General features: G+C 34.9%; 1 protein-coding gene across 20 annotated transcripts in view; it reads right to left on the bottom strand.

The window, feature by feature from the left end:
* Positions 1-22,787, bottom strand: part of Robo2 (roundabout guidance receptor 2) — a 1,547,722-nt gene that overhangs the window by 20,699 nt on the left and 1,504,236 nt on the right. For 12 of the 20 annotated variants that reach the window (XM_036203250.1, XM_036203243.1, XM_036203252.1 and 9 more), the window contains 5 exons: positions 20,136-20,417; positions 19,598-19,723; positions 14,714-14,870; positions 8,187-8,447; positions 3,910-4,115 (listed from right to left, as the gene is read on the bottom strand). In XM_036203250.1, coding sequence (XP_036059143.1) covers positions 3,910-4,115; positions 8,187-8,447; positions 14,714-14,870; positions 19,598-19,723; positions 20,136-20,417 — 1,032 coding nt within the window. The remainder of the gene's footprint in view (positions 1-3,909; positions 4,116-8,186; positions 8,448-14,713; positions 14,871-19,597; positions 19,724-20,135; positions 20,418-22,787) is intronic. The other 8 variants (XM_036203256.1, XM_036203245.1, XM_036203260.1 and 5 more) reach the window with 1 other exon arrangement.

Here is a 22,787-nt window from a genome sequence, read left to right on the forward strand (position 1 = left end):
TTATTAGATAGTCTTTTCCTTAGGTTGCATAACATCTGTTAACTTGTTTTGCTCAGATTAAAATCATATATGTATAATATCTACCCTTTCATCATCAAATTTTGGCATCTAATTTGTCTTAAAGGTCCTAGAGCTGTTGAAGTAGCCTACCACAATAAATTTGTCACTTGTATAGGCTTTATCAGAAATGTTCCTTCATACTAAAAAACAAAAAAACAAGTTTTTTTTTTTTAAAGAATTTTTGCAGCAGAGGAAAAACCTCAGGCGAAATATTTTAATGGCCAACTTTCCAAAAACCCGTGTAGCAAATGAGAGGTGGGGGCTGTCAAGTGCTGTGTTTTCACACTGATCTGGTGAACAAGTTCTAGAAAACAAAAATTAAACTTTCCCAAAACAGCAAAAGAAAACAGTAGCAGAATTTCCATTTAGTCACCCTGTGCATGAGGGTTGCAACACTCAGGGCAATCTCTATATCACTTAACAACACTCATCACTGAACTTTATTCTGTCACCAGGCAGTTAGAACCTCAACTATATGTTAAGGACACCCCGTTCCACCCTGCCTCATCTGCCTTTTATAATTTTCTTTTCATGGTGGTATTAAATCCAGGAAATGCTTTTATCTGCCTTCTACCATGCCTGTTGGAAAAGAAATGCCAAATCCTGTCTCTCTGGTACCCCAACATGATGGGTTGATGTTTACTAGCTTGTTTCTGGAAATGGAAGCTTTTCAGTGTTTCTTTCCAACCCACAACAAGGGCACACTGCAACACCAAAACTATTTTTTGTGCTTTGTGACAATCAAATAGTTATGCAGGAAAAGTTAGATGCACAGATTACCAAAAAAAAAAAAATGATAAAAATGGTAATTTCTTTAAAAATACTGACAGATAAATTTTGACAGTCTGCTGTAACTGAATATAGAACCAAGTATGAGACAAATAAATGTCACATCTGAAAACTCATCATAATCTTGATCACGTAAGTACACAGTTAGGGTTAGTTTGTCCATATAACTTTGTGGTTTCTTTTTTTGAAACACATATTTATCCACCTACGTGTACATTCAGAAGAAAAAGCCTCATGTTGGGCAATAAACTAGTCATCATTTTCTTATTACATAAGATTAAGTTCAGAGATAAATGTTAGACATTCCCAAAGCAGGGGTGATAGTCATTTTAGTGGGCATAAGACTGATTTTTGTATATATATTTTTTTAACCGCTTAAGGTAGATGAAGTGTTGTGATTTATCTGTGACCTGGTTTCCTTATTATAAAATATAGCATCAGCAATCAAATAATCTTGAAGGTTAAGTGAGCTACAACCTAGGGTAGATCCTAAGAACAAAGGGCAGGACACATCTTCGAAGTTCCAGATACTCGGTACTCCAGACTTCCAAATCTCAGTCATCCATTCTTGTCCTGTCTTTGTGGTTCTTTCCTTCCTCTGAAGATTCTTTCTCTCTTCTTTTGTTTCCTTGCTATGCTTTTAAGGTGTGAAAAACCAAGTCTGCCTGGGGTAGTGCACGCATTTAATTCTTGCATGCAAATCATCCTTGTGTATATAGTAAGTTCCAAGACAGAAGTGCTACATAGTAAGAACCTGTCTCAAGAAGAAAAAAATAGAAGAAAATCATTCTTAAATCTATGGGCCATTCAAAAAGCAGCCACCTCTGTGCTTAGAAGAATGTTCTGCATTTATTAGGGTGCTTTTTATTCTTCCTCTTTATTATCACTATTATTGTTGTTTATTATTATATTATTATTATTATTATTATTATTATTGAATCTAAATTCCTGATCTAGTGTTTATAAGTAAGGGACACAGAATAAATGCTTGTTTGGGCAATAATTATATGAAGCAATAGGTTTGTCAATACATGCTTTTTGATACTAAGTTCAGATAATTTGGAACCATTGATAATTTCTGCTTTTGACTTTTTTTTTAAAATGAATGTTCATTTCAGAATTTAAGGAGCTCCACAAGGTATTCAATTGCTCTGAACATATTCTGCATTAATGTACTTTTTTACAAAGGAGAACTCTGTTTTTATAATAATTTTATTTATTTGTTTGTTTTTATAGGTATTTTGCCTGAATGTATGTCTGTGCACTAACCTGAGTTACAGGTACAAGAAAGGACAAAACAATAGAAGTTCTTATTTAGCTAGTGTAGTGAGAGGTATGTTACTTGGGAGATGGATTTTCATGGGACACATTCACTATGGAGAAATACGTAACTAGATGGCCTGAGGTTTTATATAGGGCAACAATTAAGCAATGAATTCAAGTATCAAAGGAAACTTTGTTTTCTTAGCTATGAAAGTGTTCTCTGGCATGAACATGGAATTCGTTCCAGGAGAAGTGCAGATTGTTTGACTATCCTCACCTAAAACTGCCTAACTAGCTCCTAGCAGTTGAGTATGTAAAGGGCAAAATGAGGTTCTGCTACCTTAGGGAGGTACATATTGTCTCTGGCATTATAAGATTTAATAAGGAACTTCAGAAGCTATAGCTGACTTTTGCCATTATTCTTGGAACTTTCCTTGCATTCTTAATAGGAAACAGTATGGTATTACCAGTGAAATATGCAAAGATATTTTCAGAATTTTGCCCTAAAGTAGATTATGCTAGAAATCCAGGCAAAGAGGCTTAACATAATAGTGTACTAATAAGTCAGGTCTCACGGCATCCAAAAATTTTAACTTTTGCTCTGTCCCCTTCAATTCGATCTATGTTTCCAATCCCAGGAATATATCTGCGGTTTTAAAATCTTAATTAGCTTCGTATGGAGCTCAGCCTCCAGGCAAAAAACAAACTGAAATTCGATCCATGCCTCAGATGCTGAGAATCACAAAAAATGAAGGCAGAGGTTCTGATGTGTCCTCTGTACTTTCACATACCAAGGTCCACCAGTGCTTGTAGATCTACTGGGAAGACCCAGTTCTACAAAGATTAGGAAGATACTGGAACACAAAGAAGTCAGGGAGATTGATCAAAAGCATTTTAGGATGAAAGGAGTCATCCAAGTGAACATAGATATAGGTGGTCTGAGATGATGCAGCAGAGAGCAGAGATCAGAATTAGGTTTGGAGTAGCTATGTCCTCATTATCCAATAGGGGGCATATTTGTGAGTCAAGGGGTAGATAACTCAGGGAGAGAAAGACAGAAATTCGACTCGATCTGATTCCTTTGTGTGTATATGAGATTTCAATTGTACAATTTTAAAGCAATGGAAATGGGTTGTTTCTCAGTCCTAGGCTCATCATAGGCATGCACCAACTTAAGCCTTTGCTTATTGAACAAGAAAAATGGGGGAGGAGCTAAGTAATAAACAGTCAAAATAACTATACTTCTTGGCAGAGGACTGGTGATTAGATTCAGCAATGTGGAATGCATAAATGTATTACTTATCTCACTATACATGTTTCCACTCCAAAAATAGTACCATGTGCAACCTAAGAGAGAAGCTCCTGGTGAAGACTTGCTTATTATCATCAGTGAATGATTTTACAGAGTGAAATATCAAGAAGCATTTTTAAGATCTCATTCACTTTGTATGTTGCTCCCGATATACAAATTATATCATTTCGAAAAGGAAAGGTTTTTCATATAATAGACTTGGTTCTCTAGCAGAGTGAACTTTTCATGAAAGCCTGGGATATAATTGAGTTTTCTTTCATGTCTTTAAAGCTTTTTAAAATTCATGAATTTCCTTATCATTTTAGCAGCAAAGCCAAAGTATTTCTAAATCCTTTTTGAATTTGGTGTTTAACATTAACATATTTAAAATGTTACAAAAATAGATGGAGTGGAATACATCTTACATAAGGAAGCATTTGATTTGTGATACATTTTAATGTTACAAATAGGTCATTTATTCTTTCTTATTCTATCCGTTTTGTTACCTGTCACAGAGCTGTCTAGATTGTCCATACTGGATCCAGGTGTCTGGTCTAGTGCTCTGAGGGGCCTGGGGATTTCTATCGGTTCCTCTTCATCATCAGCATCCTCATCTGGAACATCTGTTTCCAAATCAGAAATCAAGGCTCCGGACACATAACCTAATGGTGGAACTGGGGGCTGTGGAGGTGGAGTATTGCTTTGAATGTGCCTGGAATTTAAATGGAAAGAAACGAAACACGAGAAGCAATTCATTAACTTTCAACAAAATTGTAGTTCATGTTAAATGGCATGTTATGGTAACTCATACTGTTTTCAATATTTGCTAATACACAGCATTTTCTTTCACTTCAGCAAAGACACTGTGATATGGACACATGCCTTACCAAATAGCATAAACTATAAAATTTCTTATATGTTTATAAGGCAACACACAGAGATGAAAATATATACTTAGTATTTTTATATCAATAAATTATTCAAAAGAGAATAGAAAATATTGTCACCAATCATTTTTACATTCCCACCCCCCAATAACCAAAGATATTTGACTTCCAGGTTAGTGTTGAAATCTAACTCACTTGTTTTAACCTATGCAGCATGTTTGAAGAAAGTTTGTCAGGTGGGGGCCTGATTGCCCTGACCCTGCCTCTGGCACACTTCCTGTCCTATGAGGATTGCTTTTGGTATGATTCCCATCACATCAGGCTGAACAGCTGTTCCATTATCCCAATGGAGATTAGATACAAATACTTTGTGCTCTCTAGATATTTGCAATGTATCTCAAGAACCAAGTCTTAAGTGGAGGGACTGAATTTACAACATAAGGCATGTTCAGTTACTTCGTTGGAATGAGTGAAGAAGTCTAATCCCAACATTATAAAATTAACAGACCATCCATGCATGGTGATTTGTTTATTAGAAAATATTTAAGGAAAGCCTGAGTGTCTCGGTTCTCATTTTATGATAAATACAATGTGGAACTGGATTCTGAGGTCCACTTGCTGTGCTGTGAGACCATTAAATATTTCCTCATAATCTATAAAATGCTCAGTTTGAGGCAACTCATGATTATTTGTAACTGTCAACAAAGAGTGATTGTGTTCCATGTCTGAACATTTTTTCTTGACTTCCTACAGAAGTATTTAAAAGGCCCCTCCCATGTAAGAGTCATTACAGATAAGTACAATACATTTTATTTTTTTGCCACTGTTTTTTAAAAAAGTTGAAGGGTTTCTGTCCTCATATGCAATCTTTTGAGAAAATGTTCCCTTTTCTAAAATTTGCTTAATATTCCCCTGTGAATTGCATCTGTGAATTTATAAACAATTGTGAACCTAACAGTACTCTAGATCCTTCAGTGATAAAAAGCCCAAGAATGTTAGTCCTGGACATCACTTCAGTGTGGCCAGATTTGATCTCTAGTGTTACAGAGCAGTTGTTTGAGCTGGCATGCAACCCCTTGGCATACATCACAACCCACTCATCTACACTGAGGAAAGAAAAGCAAGTTTTACTAAACTCTGTTAGAGTGAATATTGTGCTCTGACAGGCTTACTTTGCCATACACGTGGTACCACATCCAGTTTGTAAATTGAGGAAAGAGAGCACCACATGACAAATAAGAGAATATCAAGCAGTATGGCATTTGTGGTCCATTTTACTATAATGCTATAGATTTGGAGGATGTGTTGGGATCGAACAGACCAACACTGAAATCCTATATAGCTGTTGGAATGTCTTGATGGGAAAAATTACAAAGGAATGAAAAAAATGTATTCATCAATTTAAGCAGAATTAGAAGTTAATCTGATATATGAGATTAAGGTATAAAAATAACTATCTTCTAGTAATAGGAATTGTTTTGAACATTTCAATAGGCAGTATGAATAGTATCTCTGGAGATGCAGCTGGGAGCTTTTTATATGTAGAGTTCTGTGAATGTGATATGTAATTGTGTAATCTAAAGTAGGAGGCACTTCCAAATCACAAGAGCAAACAAGGTACTTTTTGGATAAAGGATGAATTACTACCTACCCTCATATGCAAAGTTATCTGCAGCATTCATAATATTATAGATTGTGTAGGAAGAGTCTCAAGGCAAGAAACAAGGTCTAGTGTATGGGTATGTGGAAGATAATGGAAATGACTTAGTCATTCACCCAGTCAGGAGATACCTATGAAGCAATTACTCAATGGGAGATTTTAAGTGTGAAAAGACATAAGTAACCAATTCAAGTAAAAGTCTAACCCCTTCTAAACATTTTCAGAAATTAGAATATAGACAGGTAGTTTGCTAAGGATCAAGAAATATGCAAACATTTAAATCTTAAAAACAAAACAAAACATGAAGCCTAATAGATAGGCTCGCCATAACTAAAAAAGTGTAGACATTGTTTTCTAAAACCTGGTTGTAGTCTCTACTCTCATAAGCATGTTCTTTCTGGTTCAAGTGTCTGTAGACTTGGAAACCTTGGTTTATGCAATATTTTACAGGACAAATCATCATAGGGCTTCAAGTCACAAAGTAGTAGCTTCATCTCTCAGTGGTCTGACTACTAAGGTCAGCTATGAGAGAAGACAACTTCAGTAGACCTAAGGCCATGTCTCTAGCTCTGCTCCCATGTACTTCTTGCCTTAGTAATACTCCATGCATTTTGCTAATGCTGGGTAAACAGGGCTACCTGAAACTCCAATGAGAGATCTCTGCCTTTCGAATTTTTCAGAATTTTGTACCACATCTCTTCCCTTGGCTTATTTTAATCCATTGTATTTTATGAGAATAATTTGTAACTGTGGTTATAGAAGATCCAGTGAATTATTAAAACTATTTTAGCATGTTCTAAAACTTCAGAGAGATTTTGGAGATTTTGTGATCATATACTTAATCATAATTTAAGGTATTATTAGGAAGGTCCCTTCCAAATTATTAGCATCACTATCATTTTATATATAGCAGAAGTATATATATACATGATATATATACATGACATAGTCACCCAAGTCATACATCTGTAAGACTCATTTATCTTTATGGAAATGGATCTAAACTTGGCTCTTCTGCATGGAATTCTATACTAAGCAATCAAAATCCACTTGGAGGTAGGAACTAGGTATTATTGTATATTAATTTGTCCAGGAGATTCTAATATGAATCAGAGCCATGTTTAAAGTATAAGTGACAATATTGTATGGCTTCATAAGTCAAAATCCAATATCTCATCATTCAATTGTTTTAAACTTAGTTGTATTTTGAACAAAGGAGCTTTATGTAAAACAATATTGTTTAAGAATAAGCATGTTTGACTATTGAGAATATATCTGTTGATTCTGAAGAAATAAAGGGCTTCTGCTCCTTAGCCAAAAACATGTTTGTGACAGCACAGAGTGTTTTTCCCTATTTGGGTAACTTCTCGAATATATATGTAGGTGTATTTTAAAAATAAGCAGCTCATAAACAACAAAGATTATAAATATTTCACTATGAATACGTTTTAGTAAATAGAGCTAGACAAAAATGGAAAATCTTTCATCTTCAAGTATGATGTAAATCAACAGAAGATACTTTTTGATAGGTCATATACATTGACATGTAAATCAGTATTGACGAAAAACAAAATTCTCTAAAAATCCTGATGCTTAGCCCTGTTTCTGTTTCTGCCACATTTTTATAGAACACCTAACAGACTTCCATCTGTGATTTATGGATTTGCAGTTTTATCAGGAAAAAATGTAATGTGTTCTTGCATTTCTCTTGAAACACTTACTCTTTTTATTATTTTTCTAATCCACTTAATTCAGTTCAAACAGGGTCTTTTAATAATTGACACTGTCCATACTAATTTTCAGAAGTATGCATTTACATAGTCACAACCACATGCAGAATTAACCACAGGCACTTTAAAGAATGTGAAAGGAGTCCTTTATTGTGGCATTCAAAACAAGTTCAAGGATAAAATAATTGGAGCTAGTTCGTGAGTGAGAAAGGATTCTGCTATTGACAAAAGCACTTCAGTCTGAATCCTTCATTCATTCTCTAACTAGCCTAGTGATGTTTGTCAGGTTACTTAAATTTCTGTCACCACTTTCTGTGTGTGTGTGTGTGTGTGTGTGTGTGTGTGTGTGTGTGTGTGTGTGTGTGTGTGTGTGTATGGCTAACATATTATCTAAACAACTTTTCATACCACCCACACAGACTTATAGGCATCTCTGCTTAATATACGTCCCAAAACATTTACATATGTAGAAAGTATGTGGCCTGTGGCTAACAGAGGATATTTACCATGTTTGTTTTGCTATATCAAACTGATAGGCCCTTGTTAACTCATCCAAGTGAGCTTGAAGCATGGGTTGCATCTCTTCCCGTGGGGATGGAGTAAGAGTGGCAGTGGACTGCTGTCCAAAGGAGATAGCAGGTGAAGAGGCCACACCGCGAACAGGAGGCGTTGGGACCCTATCATCGTCTTCTTCCAGCTCATCTTCCATACCCTGGTGCAAATATGTTTGCACTGGTAATGGTGGGCACCAGCTGTCACTGTCATAGCTGAAATTAAATAAGGAAATGTGTTCACTGACACACACACACACACACACACACACACACACACACACACACACACACACACACGTACACAATAGCAATAAATAACAACCCAATGGTGTCTAAAAAGTTTCAAAAGTCTATGTCTTCCTTATCACATTATTGAGGCTATTATAGTAAACTACCTGACTATTATTATCTTAGTTCTTGTTCTTAATTAAATGTACAATCTCAGAATGTCTCAACTCATTCTTAAAATACCTTATTAGCTAATTGTTACCACACAACTGCAAATGGCAATAACTTCCCACCAAAGTTACTCATGTGGAAATACCAATTTGCTAATTAAAGACAATTAATGAAGTCAATGCTTAGAGATGCATCCACCTCCTTTTCTTGTGTATCCTTGTGCACAAACAGAATATGCCAATGATGCTGATTGACCATCTAACACATGTTTAAGAATTATATTTACTCTTTTACACCTATGGCAACCAGTTATTCCATATAATATACCTGTCATCAATGCTTGGTGAATAGAAACTCACAACATGTTTATCTCAACATATAATTCCAAAAATCTTGTAAATAAAAAGTAATTATCTAATTTCAGTAAAAATTGTTTGCCACAAAATCCATTATTTTATATATTTTCAGTTTATAAAATTTACTTTGAAGATTTAGATAGCATATCAATGCTATTTTAGAATGTATCCTGGGTCAAGACTATAGACTAGTAATGCATTAAATTCTAAATAACAGTTCTATTTACACCAACTCCATAGTCCTAGTATTTCCAGCAAACAAATAAATCCTAAAATACTTTTAAAAAAGACTTTTCAGCCGGGCAGTGGTGGTGCATGCCTTTAATCCCAGCACTCGGGAGGCAGAGGCAGGCGGATCTCTGTGAGTTCGAGGCCAGCCTGGTCTCCAAAGCGAATTCCAGGAAAGGAACAAAGCTACACAGAGAAACCCTGTCTCGAAAAACCAAAAAAAAAAAAAAAAAAAGACTTTTCAAAAGTTGTGCTTCCCAAAAGGCTAAACCAGTAATTATAGTTTAGATGGAAGAGAGGCTCATGAAGCCATGCTCGGCAAAAGGGAGCTGTGGCTTCTAGAAGACAGGAAGTTGTTGTCTTTGGTGATGTAGCCACTGGGAAGCTATTCAGGCACCAGTGGACAGACTCATGCCATGCCCATGTTAATAATTCTGGTTAAACACAAGCAAAAGTCAAACAGAAAGATACATGAATAAGAATGGCTCCCCATAGGCTCATAGACTTGAATGTTCGGTCACCAGGTGATGCCTATTAGGAGGTGTGGCCTTGTTGGAAGAAGTGTGACACTGGAGGTGGACTTTGAGCTTTCAAAATGCTCAAGCCAGAACCAGTGTCTGTCTCTCTGTCTTTCCTCCTGACAATCTGGATATCGACTTCTCAGCTACTTCTCTAGTACCATGTCTGCCTGTGTATCATCATGCTACCTACCATCCTGATAACTGACTAAACCTCTGAACTGTAAGCAAGCCCCAATTAAATGCTTTCCTATAGAAGAATATAGAAGAATTGCTGGGGTCATAATGTCTCTTCACAGCAATAGATCATTGGGTAAGACAACATGGAAGGTAGTAGAACCTTGGTAAGAGGAAGGGAGGAAGTTGGTAAGGGTATGAGTAAAATAAGAAGATGGAAGAATGACTGTGCATAGCTGATGTGATTCACCAGCCAAAGAGCCCACTGTAGGAATAGAAACCTGGAGAGCTCAAAGTCTCTGAGTACTGGCAAGGCTCTGCTGGCCAATAGTAATAGGAATATATTAAGTTACATATGTGCCAGCCCAGAGGCAGGTACTGAAGTGCTCAGTTTCCAAAAGAGATAAAGAGAGAACAATATTGGCCATAAGAGAGAAGAGGAAGGAATGAGTCAGTTACACAAGACCTCATCACTTCCAGAGAGCTTGGAACAGTGTCACCTCTACCTGTTTAGTCTCACTGGATCTCCAAAATCTTGTTTCCACAACCCAAATAGTCTCCACTCCAAGTTAACGTTACATTTGGCTCCTTTGTTTTGTGTCTGTGGTCACTTACTTTTGCCTTGCTGAGGCTACATTGATGCCCTTGTGTTTTGGGGAGCTTAAACTGAAAGCTCCACTTTGAGAGTACAGTTTAGAAGGATGGCTGTCCCTAAATATCTTTTATACTATTGTGAACAGCAGACACATTGCAGTGTGTTATCTGTACACAAAAATGATACGGGCTAAATCTGTATCCCTATTTATTAACTATATAATATGTGCCAGTCTGTACTGAAAAAAAAATATGTTTTCCTAGCACATTGTCATTTTAATTTGTTTTATGGAGATCACAGTTTTCATTTGAAGAAAGGGTTCTATTGCTCTAAAATCTGTAGCCAGCATCCTGTGTTGCATTGAATGCTCTAAGGTTTTCAAATCCAATCAATCCTGCTGACTATTTACAAATTTATCTATGAAGACATCAGAACAGTATAAGAGAGCCATTTACTTTTCTTCATTCTGTTATGTTCATTTAACATAGTTAGCTTCAACATATTTTCTAGACTGAGTACACCGTTTGTCAGCAAGACTCTCACACTGAAACCAAATGGTTTTGTTTCCTTCTCCCTTTACAACTTTGTAGCCTGGTATATTTGGCCATAGAAACAAACTTATTTCAAACAAATTTCCCCTCTCTAGGTTCTCTATTCTACTCTTACAAGTCTTCAAGTTAAATTCTAAATTTTTAATTTGTAAAACTTACTGACAAAGCTAACCAGTACTCAAATATTACATTACAGAATTACGAGCAGCAATCTTATTGAATATTGATTTGAAAATGGATTTTAGAATTCCAGTGTTGATTCTTTTACTCATTCAGTTTAATATTTAACTTTTCATATTTTTACTGTATCTTTTCTTCAAGGAGATTTAGTTCCCTTATAGCTGGCCAAAATCATATTCATTGACATGCAAAGAGCTTCATTAAAAGAAAGTTTAAGTTTCTTTACATGACTTATTTGAGTTTGAGTGCCTATTGAGGTAAGAAATACATATTTAGAACCTAATAAAATTATTGCCCATTTTCAGTATAGAACATGTTTACTGTTAACCATTACTAATAGCGAAAGTCAAGTTTACTCCAAAAACTTTGTTAAAAAAACAACACATTTTGTAGCAGAAATTAATAGTTGTATTTTCAGTATTTACCTTGGCATAATCCAAAGCTATTATACAAAGTACTATGTGTTTAGTATTTCAAATAAAAATAGCCCATTAGTATCAAAAATATTCCTACTTGATGAATAATAGGCAATTCTTTAAACAATCTAAATGATGTATAAATTTAGAATATACCATGGGTAAGACAAGAGAGATACCATGGTTAAGACAAGAGAGAGAAGCATGTGATATATACATTATTTACAATGATAAAGTTAAAAGCTTTAGAGTAAATTATACTTGATTCATTTTTTATTCAAGTAATACTGGACAAAGGAGAGGCTACTTAAAAACTTTGATATTATGAAAAATTATAATAGTAGGTAAATAAATTACATAGTGTACTATGTTACTTAAACCACTTTTATTAACCTTTCATTAAAGTAGGGTGGATGCTATCATCAACATTCCTCTATATTCTTTGCAAAGATAATTGGAACCACAATGAATAAAACTGATCACCCTTCATGGACAAGGAAGTCTGAAAAAAAGTGCATAATTCAATGTGGTTTCTACCAATAGAAGAAAAAATAAAAAGTGGAAAAAATATCCCAAAGAGTTGGAGACTAACACTAGTGAATGAAGGAATGAAGGATGTACTTCATGTCATGATATGCAGAGAACTGCTCATCACCTCCCTGGTATTCATATTTGAATCCACTCCTAAGGACTAGATAGAAAGGTTTAGTGCAGTTACCAAGAAAAGAAGAGATGGGAGCAGGTGACTGCATATTTTATATATACAGCTCTGTTTAATGGTTTCCTTCATATTTTATAAGATCCACTTGGCTCAAGTAAATAATGCTGGGAATGTTCCAGCAAAATGGCCACTATGAAAATGCAAAGGGATGAAAACAAGACAGTGATAGTGGGCAGGAGGAGGAAGGCTACAGTCAGAAGAAAGCCCTGGTTGGGAATAGCAATAATGTTGATAATATAGTCTCTAGTTACTGATTGCAATTTGTAGTATTGCACATCTTATTTAAGGCATAAACTTGTGATATTTTTTGCAGTAACCTACAAACTCTACAAAAATACTCCCAATGGACAACCAAAGCTCTTTTGTCCAACCTTCCCGAGGCAAGTCCTTGTTCCCTGACATTCTGATAGCCAAGTTTGAGGCATCCTATTATCTGTCTTTCCTAATGAGTAATGATCAAAATGACAGCAAATCAATGCAGCATGCGAACTAACTTATTAAAGGCCAGATACAAATACCAAATTACTAATAAAAATACAATAACGTTAAACTCCAGCAGAAGCTTGCCAATCTCTAATTGCAAGAACAAAGCAAAGTGCCTATTTAATTACTATTGAATTCTTCCATGCAGCCTATGACTATAATAAATGTATTACAGTCAGAGCTAGGCCCTAATACATTTAACACATTGCCTTTTTCAAACAGAAGAAGCATATTAAGAAGGGAAAACACAGCACCATGGCTACATGATTGAATTAACATTCAAATATCATTTCATTTGAACAATGATTGAATAACTCCTGCTATTTTGTGCTGTGAGGAAAGAAACTGGCCATGGAAGGCTTAGAAGGTAAATTGAAGACTATGCCCTTAAGAAGCAATACTACAAATCATAATTAGTAACTAGAGACTATATTTTCAACATTATTGTTAATCCCGTCTGGGACTCTCTCCTGATGCCCACCATCACTTGCTTTTATCCCATTATATTTTCATATTTTCTGGCTACAATTTTAAAACGCAAACTATTAACTAATAATCCTGTAATAATCCCTTTGATGAAATATGTAGCTCTTGTTTTTCATGAGATTGTGAGATATTTACATCACTGGTATGAATTAAGATCATATTCACAATTTAATTTTTAAGCCAGGATAAGAAAGAGTGGGCTCTTGACTGCTAATTTCAAATGAAAACATTTTGATTAGTTAAATAATCATTGTTTGCATAACTATGAGCACTATTTCACAGAGAAACAAATGAAGTCTATTGGAGAGATAGAAAGATGGAGGAAAGACTTGTGTGTATTGGTATATGAGTAGACTATATATGCTATAATATGTATGTATGTATAGATACATACTACATGTGCATGTGTAAGATAGCATTCATAAAAAGAAAAAAGGCAAAAATTATAAGCAAATGCATATGATATTTACAAGATTTGAACAAATATAAACCATAATCCACTATGTAATTAATTACATTTAATATGTTAATACTTCTGTGTAAAACAAAATTTCTGAAGAAAAAAAATCTCCATATATTTTGTATTCTTGGGTTGTATACAAGCCTAGTCAAAATACTAATTTGCAAGCTGAAAGCAGTACATAGCATTTAGAAATATTAATATAGGTAAAATATTTCATTTGATTTTTTTGTAGTAAAAAACATTAATCTGTGCCTTTGTGTTTCAAATCAATCACCACTCAAACTAATAGAAAACTAACTCATGGGATATTTGAGAAAGAATAGAGAAACATCACATTTAAGGGCCATCAAAAAGAAATTGTCTAACTTAAAAAGACTTTGTTATAGAGTGTGCATTGACTTGAATCTCTTATTGTTCCGTTCCCTAAATTCCCATCAGAGCCGATGATTAAAGTTCTACCCACTGGTCAGGTCCCCACAATTATCCCATTGTGATGCTGCTCTCCTGGTGGCGCCCTGCTATGGCCAGACATCAAGTCATTAGGAAGCTGCACGGGATGATGAAGAAGGTTACTTTAATTCCCTTTCAGCCTTTCTCAGGAGTGCCTCTTTAGTTCACAGAGCTGTGGGTCCTTGCTTTCAAACTAACAAGCAATATTATAAATGGAGGTTGATTATCATGATTGCAGACAATCTAAAGCACTTGAGGGCCAAGGATTCTCACTCCTCAATACGGGCTGTTTTATATTTATCAGCTGAAAATATAGAGAGATTGCAAACAGTAAAGGAGGATGCGATGAGCCTGGAGGGAGGAGAGGCAGTCAAATGATTAGGAAGTGCACAGCAAAAAAGAATAGAGAGGGAAGTGCAGCCTTGGCCATGTTGTCAGAATACATCACCTTCTTACCCATTTTCCTGTTGTTCTGCAGCATAGTGCCCCAGCTCTGTCCCAGGAAGGGGCTGGACTGGAGGAGGAGGTAGAGGGACATTAGCCCAAGTCGATCCATTGTTTTTCTGCCCTTTAGAAGAATTTTTGTTTTTCTTCTTTTTTCCACCTTTCCCACCTGAAAGCAATAAACACATGTATTCAGAGAGGCTGATTATCCAAAGAAACAGAGTATATCAGATGCCAGGATGTGTTAATGTTTTCAAAACCAGAATCAGTATGTTAGACATGATTTAAAAAAAAAAAATCTAAGCAATGAAATGAAACGATCAGGATAAGAAAAACATTTTTCTATGGATTCCACCAGTGGCATTGTTTCTCCTAATTCATCATCTGCAGAAGTGAATGAACCAAAAAATTTGGCCACTGTATTGAGTGAATTTATTGATTTATTCACCCCTGCTACTTCCACATTTCCATTGTTAGATGAAATAATGGTCCATAGCAAATTCTTTTAAATGTCAGATTTTACTGTGTTTATAATGCTCCTTTACATAATCTGTCTCAGTGGATAATGCAGTGTCTAAGGATACAAGCTAAACTTTTCCATTAGAATTTATTCAATTTAATTAATCCAGAGGAATAATGTTCTCTCCAAAGCCACTGGTAAAAAAAAAAAAAAAAAAAAAAAAAATCAATCAACTACAATCTAGCGAATATCTCTAAATGCCTCACCAAGATACATTTCATAGACTTTTTGTCTAATGAATAGCAGAATTATTTGTATATATCATGCTAAAAACTCTCAACCATTTTAATTTTAATATTTCATAAAATTCAAAAAGAAGGGAATATCATGGAAATAGAGTAATTAGGTTCTGTACTTTGTGCAATACTTATGCACAAATATAAGTAAGCCAGCAGTAATATAAACCTTATCTGAGAGTACATGAAAATTAACAAACTATGAAATATGAAAAAAAATCATTTGAATTATGCTATATATTTTATTCTTCCAAAATTAAATAAGTAAAACTTCTTCATTAACAAGGATGGTACCAAGGTTAATACAAGGATGAATAGTCTTTGAGCAAAGAAGCAAAGGATGTTTCAAGGCTACCTAAGCAACATATATGACTCCTACAACAGCTTTTATGCATGGACCAACAGTGGTATTGACTCCTTGCACTTAATCTTTATTAAAGTAAACAGTGTAAGTGTAAGGTATTTCTAGCATTGCTATCTAGTCATGCAGATGAAGCTCATCTATTTTTCTTTCTCCTCTCTATTACTAATCTGAGTTAGCAAAATCAGATTATATACTGTAATAATAATAATACATTGGAAGCCCAGCAACAGATAACACTGTTACATTAGACATGCACATTATTGTGGATTACACATTTTCTACATGCCATGCATGCCTACATTCCTATCCATTATATCATCCCAGTACACAGTATCTTCACATTTGGTTTTACTTCTTTGATGGGAGAAAGGCATGACAGGGAATGAGTACAGGCCTCTTCTACACTAAGCCTGTATGGGTAAGAGCTTGATTTCTAGACTTGAGGGCTCATTCATTTATGATATCATCGGTCAGTCAGTATCATTTTAATTTCCATACACAGAAAATAGTTGTTTATATTTCCTTGAGCTATCTTTAGAAATACAAAAGACATTGCATGCAAAATATTAAGTACAGAGTGCCAGTCATTATTATTCTCTTTCATCTCCTCTCTCGTTAAAGAAAAAAAAGAAAAGAATCGATTTTCTAGCCACCTCTGCAGTATTATCCAACTTTTCCAGGCTCACTGAGTATGCCAGAAAAACCCTGAGTTTCTAATAAAGCAAAGAGTTTACTGCTGAATAGATCTTTATTTTTCATTGTGAAATGAATGTTTGAATCCTTAAGCCTCTGAAATCATAAACAAAGACTACACCATTTTTCATAAAACTGGAATGCAAATTTACTATTTCAAAAGGAATGGCTTGAGGAATTCATCTTTCTTGCTACCCCCTAGCTGTACTTTGCCTTTTGTCTTTGATGAGGACAGTCCGCATGAATTCCCACGGCCCTTTTTGAATCATTATGTGGACACCAAGAGAACTGAGTGATGAAAGCAGGAAAGACTTTATGTGTCCATTTTAAAGGTGAGATATTGTGGTTCTAAGGAAGTGCTCCAGGGTCAACTCTCAGATTCACATAGAGAAAAATCTGCATTCATCAGGCATCAGCTTGCCAATAGCCAGCTCTTTGCTTAGTTTCTAACCCAACTGTCCTTCAGTCCTTACATAAATCCAAACTGAAATTCTTACTAAAATTCCAGAAAGCAATTCACCACCTACTGTTGTAAACAATAGGCATTGAAATGTGCTTTGGAAGTAGCTGACTCTTGAAGGGAATTTCCAAGGGCCTTTCACAAAAACATCTGTTTCCTCCTTTTCTAGAAATGTACAGTTATCTCTTTTCTCATTTTGAATAATCAGAATAGGAGTCCTCATCAACATGCCTGTGTGTGTTAGCTCTGAGCTAAGTGGTGTGCTTTTATGACAGTGGTGAGCATGTGACCTAATCTAGTAGTTAAAGTTGTTTCTGAGATCTGGATCTGTAGTGGAATGAACCACCTTCTACTGCTGCAACCTTCAAGTAAAAGCTCAATCATTTTAAGTGAGAATTTCTTTCACTATGTTTTTGAGGCTCTGCCCAAATATTTGACCTCTCTCTTCAAGACAAAATGTAAATATTTATATTATTTGTATATCTAACAAATGAACACTATGGAAGGAAAACTTACAAAAACAATGTATTTTAGAAATAAATTCATAAAGAAGGGGAAGGAAGTGAGTAGTAGAACAGTTGCCTAGGGTACATGAGGTCCTGACTTTGACCTTATTACCACCCCAAAATATATTGTATATAGATTATAATATATATTAACTTGAATGTGTACTCTTTTTAAAAGTTGGTACATTGAAAAAAAATTCAGTAATTTTCATATAAATATTATACATATATGATTATTATTTCTGTTACTTTTTTATAAAATGTCTCAGTTTTACATTTTTAATAATAAGACTTGACAGAAATTTTAGAACTTCTAAAAGGGATACATTGTAAAATATTTTAAAGAATGAAATTCATTCACTCAAATAAGTGAGAAATAAAAGTTTCTTAATCTTTGTGATTTTTAAAAATATATTAACATCATTGTGAACAGATCATTTACAAATGCTAAAACATGATAGGATCAGATAGTCATAGGGCAGTTTAGTCTTAAATCTGAACCTTAGGAAACACTCTTATGAAGCAGAACAGAAAAATTGAACTCCATCTGAGTTTCAACTGAACAGTAAACTAAAAAAGGGATAATCAAAATTTGAATCACACCTACTGAAAATGCTCTCTACCTCTAATTTAAGTAATTTTATATTCAAATGTAGATGAAGTATTTATCATAACTCCTAGATCTGTACATTCATGTCAAATGGGATATTATAGGGCTTAACAATGCAGCAAGAACTACTGCTTAGAATTACTTACGAAATGACTTTTCAAATCTGGTGACAATTGATCCATACCAAATATTTGTTGGCTTGCATGTCTATAGACCCATGGCTTATGGTATGCAGTGTTCTTTATATACATATCTTGATATTTACATATCTTTAATGAACTAAAAAGGAATCTTCAGCAAAATTACTTTTTAATTATACAGAACAATTGTGGAACTAATTATACAGAAATGACAGCAAAAATGACAAATAAGGTCATTCCTAAAGTTCCCCTGTATTATTCAGCCACTTTAAATTCATAACAGATGTTTAAATTTTTTCCATATTCTATAACATATCTAATCCTACCAATAAGCAAGAAGAGCAATGACTCATTTTGGAGGGAAAAGAGGGCATTAACATTTCGGTCTAAGAGGATTCTATCTCCTGAGGAAAAGCAATTTGATAAATGTAATCCTAGTGGTGGTGAAAGTTAACTCTTGAAGTCCATGGGAACCATCAACACTCTGTAATCCTTTACTATTTATGTGTATTTGAAAGACTTCATGTAAATGGCATATCATTGATCTGAAGAGAATAAAACAAGTTGGGTAGAGTGATCAATTAGAAATATATAGATAAAATAAACAGTCTTACAATGTGAAGAAAATTGCAAGGTAATGCATGTCTACCGCAGTGTCTTCCTGCTACATGGTAGCCTCATGGTAGAATGGTCATTGTGACATGTTAGGGTAGAAATGCATTTTACCATAACAAAATGTATTTCCACCTCTGTGTTGGATTGTCTGCATCACAATTAGTTCAGCCCATGTCTTTCAAATACATGCTCAAATTTACAATATAAAAACAAGAAGCCACATAAAATACTATATGCATAGCTTTTAGATTGAGTGTTAATAATTTTCCATGTTAATATTTCATATTTAGTACAGAGTCACATTATTTGACAGATAAAAAGCCTCTTATGAGGCTGCATTGCTCAAACATTAGTATAAGGCTCTACAATAATTTTATTCCCATCATGTGTATTTTCTAGAATCAATGACCTAGAACTGAATAACATGTATAACCTTTTCATTATAAAGTACTCTTGACTCATAAATAGGACTCAGGACAGACAAAATGCATCTGTTCTTCAAGAGCCATCTTTATGAAGATGGCTCTATTTTGCCTCAAGTACATCACTGTACAGTTCACAAAAGGGTGACAGCAATTCGATCCCTCCTCTTCCCACAACCAAAGTACAACTTCACTATGATCAACGACTATCATTTGATAGATAAATGCCTGCTACTGGGTTGTGATTCAGTATTTCTTCAATGGTAGCTAGGAACACATGTCATATGCTCTTGACAAACAAATATTTCTCCTTACTGTGATGAGACCAACCTGAGAGACTGCCACTCCTCTCTGAGCTGTTGTGAGAGCTGGTGGTGCTGAAATCCTGTGACTGGTTGTGTGGCATTCTATTAGACAATCCCTCAGCCAATCGGTAGTCAGGGATGTAAAGTAAGGCTAAGGGTTAAAGGGCAGAGGTCATAGTGGCATCATGTGATTAGTTCACAGCACAAGCCCATGCAGAACATGCAGTTAGCAACTCAGAAGCAGATGTTGTGGGAGAGAAGAAGAATGCTTTATCTATCCTTTCCTAATGGAAGTAGAGATGGATTGCTGGTTATTCTATTGAAAAATGCTAAAAGAATGAAACCAGTTGGTGTTGGTGTGTGATGGTGAATTCAGCAGTAGTGGTGGCAGTGGTAGTGATTATTTAAGGTGCTGGATACATACATGCCAGGAGAATATTTTAGCTTAGATAGTAAACCTTGTAATGGATCACTAAATTGAACATCGAACAATAAATACGAATTTCTATTTCATGCATAAATGATGTGAAGTTAATTTCTCAAGGTACATGAAACTGACTCACCATTGTTACCCTTGTTCTGATCAGGTAGTGAATAGCCAAATCCCATCAGGTCTGTCTTTTGTTGAATTGAGCTTTTCCACTGTGGATCGGGAAGATCAACTGCCAGTTCATGGATGCTGTTGGAATGCAGGATCTGGGTCGTGGCATAGGGTGTGGCCTGTGTTATTTGGCTGGAACTGTTGTAAGTAGTTTTGGTAGTGAAGTCAATGCTGCTATAAATGGCTCCATCTGAAAGCATTGTTGCGCTTTTATCCCCTTGGCCAGGAACTGGAGGCAGCACGTCTGTAATGAACATAGGGAGATGAAACTATTGAATGATGCACGGGAACCCAAACTATCAGGACTGAAGATGAAATATAAATGTGTCACACTGCACGTCTGCACTGTGCAGAGATGGGCTTCATGAGCCAATGAAGGGGAGATGATATACAACCATCGTCAGACCATCAACCCCAGTGACAGGCAGGCTCAACTCACATCCTTCACATCTCACTGCTTACTACATCTCTTCCCCGTTTTCTTCGAGCATGAATTAGAAATTTGAGATGTTCCACTCCTGAGAAACACCCTCAGTTGTTCACTTGCTTTTACAAGCAAATAAACTGTTAGCATTTTATGGAAATGTTTCTAAGAGGGAATATACAAACTAGAGATGAAAACATCTCTTTCCACTTTAGCGCAAAAGACAAAAAAAAAAAAAAAATTAGTGGTACAGTTAAAAGTGGTCCAGAATAATACTATCCTCACTATGAAATTAATACTTCTTCTAACGTTTTAATTTCCCGTTTCTATTGCTTTATTTCACAGTATTGGAAATGGAGAATAAATGAAAGAAACATTACTGTTTGGTGGATAACAAAGGAAAGTCTCCACATATAAGTTATTTTCACAACTCAGAGGATTCAACTCAGGAAAAAGCAATCTTGGTGATCAGTGGGTGTAATTTATGCTATCAGCTTTGAGAATCCAAGAATTAGAGTTTCACACTGTACAACAGCAAAAGTAAAATTAAACTGCAGGAGCAACAATGAATAACAATCAGCTCATTCATCATTGGGGGACGTGAACAATCTTTACATGATGCATTATTTTTAGACCTGTCATCTCTCTCCTGAGCATATTTTCTTTTTTCCAAAGGACTTGACTCTGCTAACACTGGGTTTAGATAATTAGAATTAATATCAATCTGATTATATACCCCCATAACATGTGCTCTCCAACCCTGCACCCTGGCACTTGGAGTCATCATGCTACATGATTTGTTCATTATACAAAAATTTTCAGCTGCCTTAAAACTTAGACTTGACAATTCTCAACAGTACTTGAAATAAAGACACAGAATTAGTTTTGCTTTTGTAACTAATAATAGAGAATTTGTCTTCATAACAGAAAATTTATAATTTTGTACACCAAAATTTTTTCAGTTTTGAAAGGTTCTGAGTCCAGAAGGCCTCCAATCTGTTTACAATGAAGTAGATTTTACTTTGCTGAAGTAAATATCTCAAATGAAGATCAGTGTGATCATTGATTATATTCAAACTTATAACATTTCATTGGGTTGCATAAGCAAGTAATTTTTTTTTCAGATTACAGAATTGCCCTACTTTCTTATGCTTCTAGTTTTTAACTATAAACTTATTAAAATTTAAATATTAGTATCCTTTTACTCTTAAAAATCTTCATGTTTGATAATATTAGTGAAAATATTCCCATCAATGAGTTTTCCAAATTTTTCCCTGCTTTCTTTCCCCTGTCATTCTTTATGAACATTGGTTAAGTAGAATCTCTCACCAACATGGACTTAGTTTTCCATATCTTGAATCTAAATGTCTCCAATGTTTTAGACTTAGATTATAGGACAGTTTATTTGTAAACTCTTGAAATGTTTTTAGGGGGAAGTCCAAAGGGTTAAATTGGTGGGAATAGTAACCAAAAACATAACCATATGTAACAATATGCTGTTACCACACTGACTCTAACTTTGGACACACACTTGCTCCCTGCTATGTTAAGTTATATTCAGTTACAAGTGAAATTGTATCTATATTGTTTTTGGCAGCTACATATTGTCTTCAAATAGTATTTGATCATTATCACACTTTCAACACTAAGTAGAATCATATCCTATTTTTTGAAACATTGGAAGATTATTCATTAATATTCGTATGTGGAAGAGAGTCTAGTACTATGAAATCATTTGGAACTCTGTGACAGCTTTGTTCCCAACAGACTTTATCTGAAGGGGCATCACCAGAGTGAGTTTGCACATTCCACTTTCCATTTCTCCTGATTCCCAACAACCACTCCTTAACAATTTAGCTTTATGGCTCTTGTTAATATTGTGTTTGAAATTTAAGAATTAAAGGACTACTACTCTACAGTTTGCATTTGCAGTGCAGCTTAGAACATCTTGGTTCTACTTAGATTTATGAATTTATTTAGATTTTGCTTCATTATTTGTGTGAATGACTCTCTTCTTCACTGCATCTTCAGTTACTTGTGGAAAAGGTTTGTTTTTTTTTTTTAGATTTATGTCTTCATTTCAATAATTCCACAATCCAATGACATGAAAAGAGAAAACACTTGTTAATGAAATAGCCTAATAAATTTTTGTTTTTGTCTTAACAAAAGGGCAAATTATTTGCTAGTGGG

This window comes from Onychomys torridus, chromosome 12 (assembly GCF_903995425.1).
Source record: "Onychomys torridus chromosome 12, mOncTor1.1, whole genome shotgun sequence".
NCBI classification, from domain to species: Eukaryota; Metazoa; Chordata; class Mammalia; order Rodentia; family Cricetidae; genus Onychomys; species Onychomys torridus.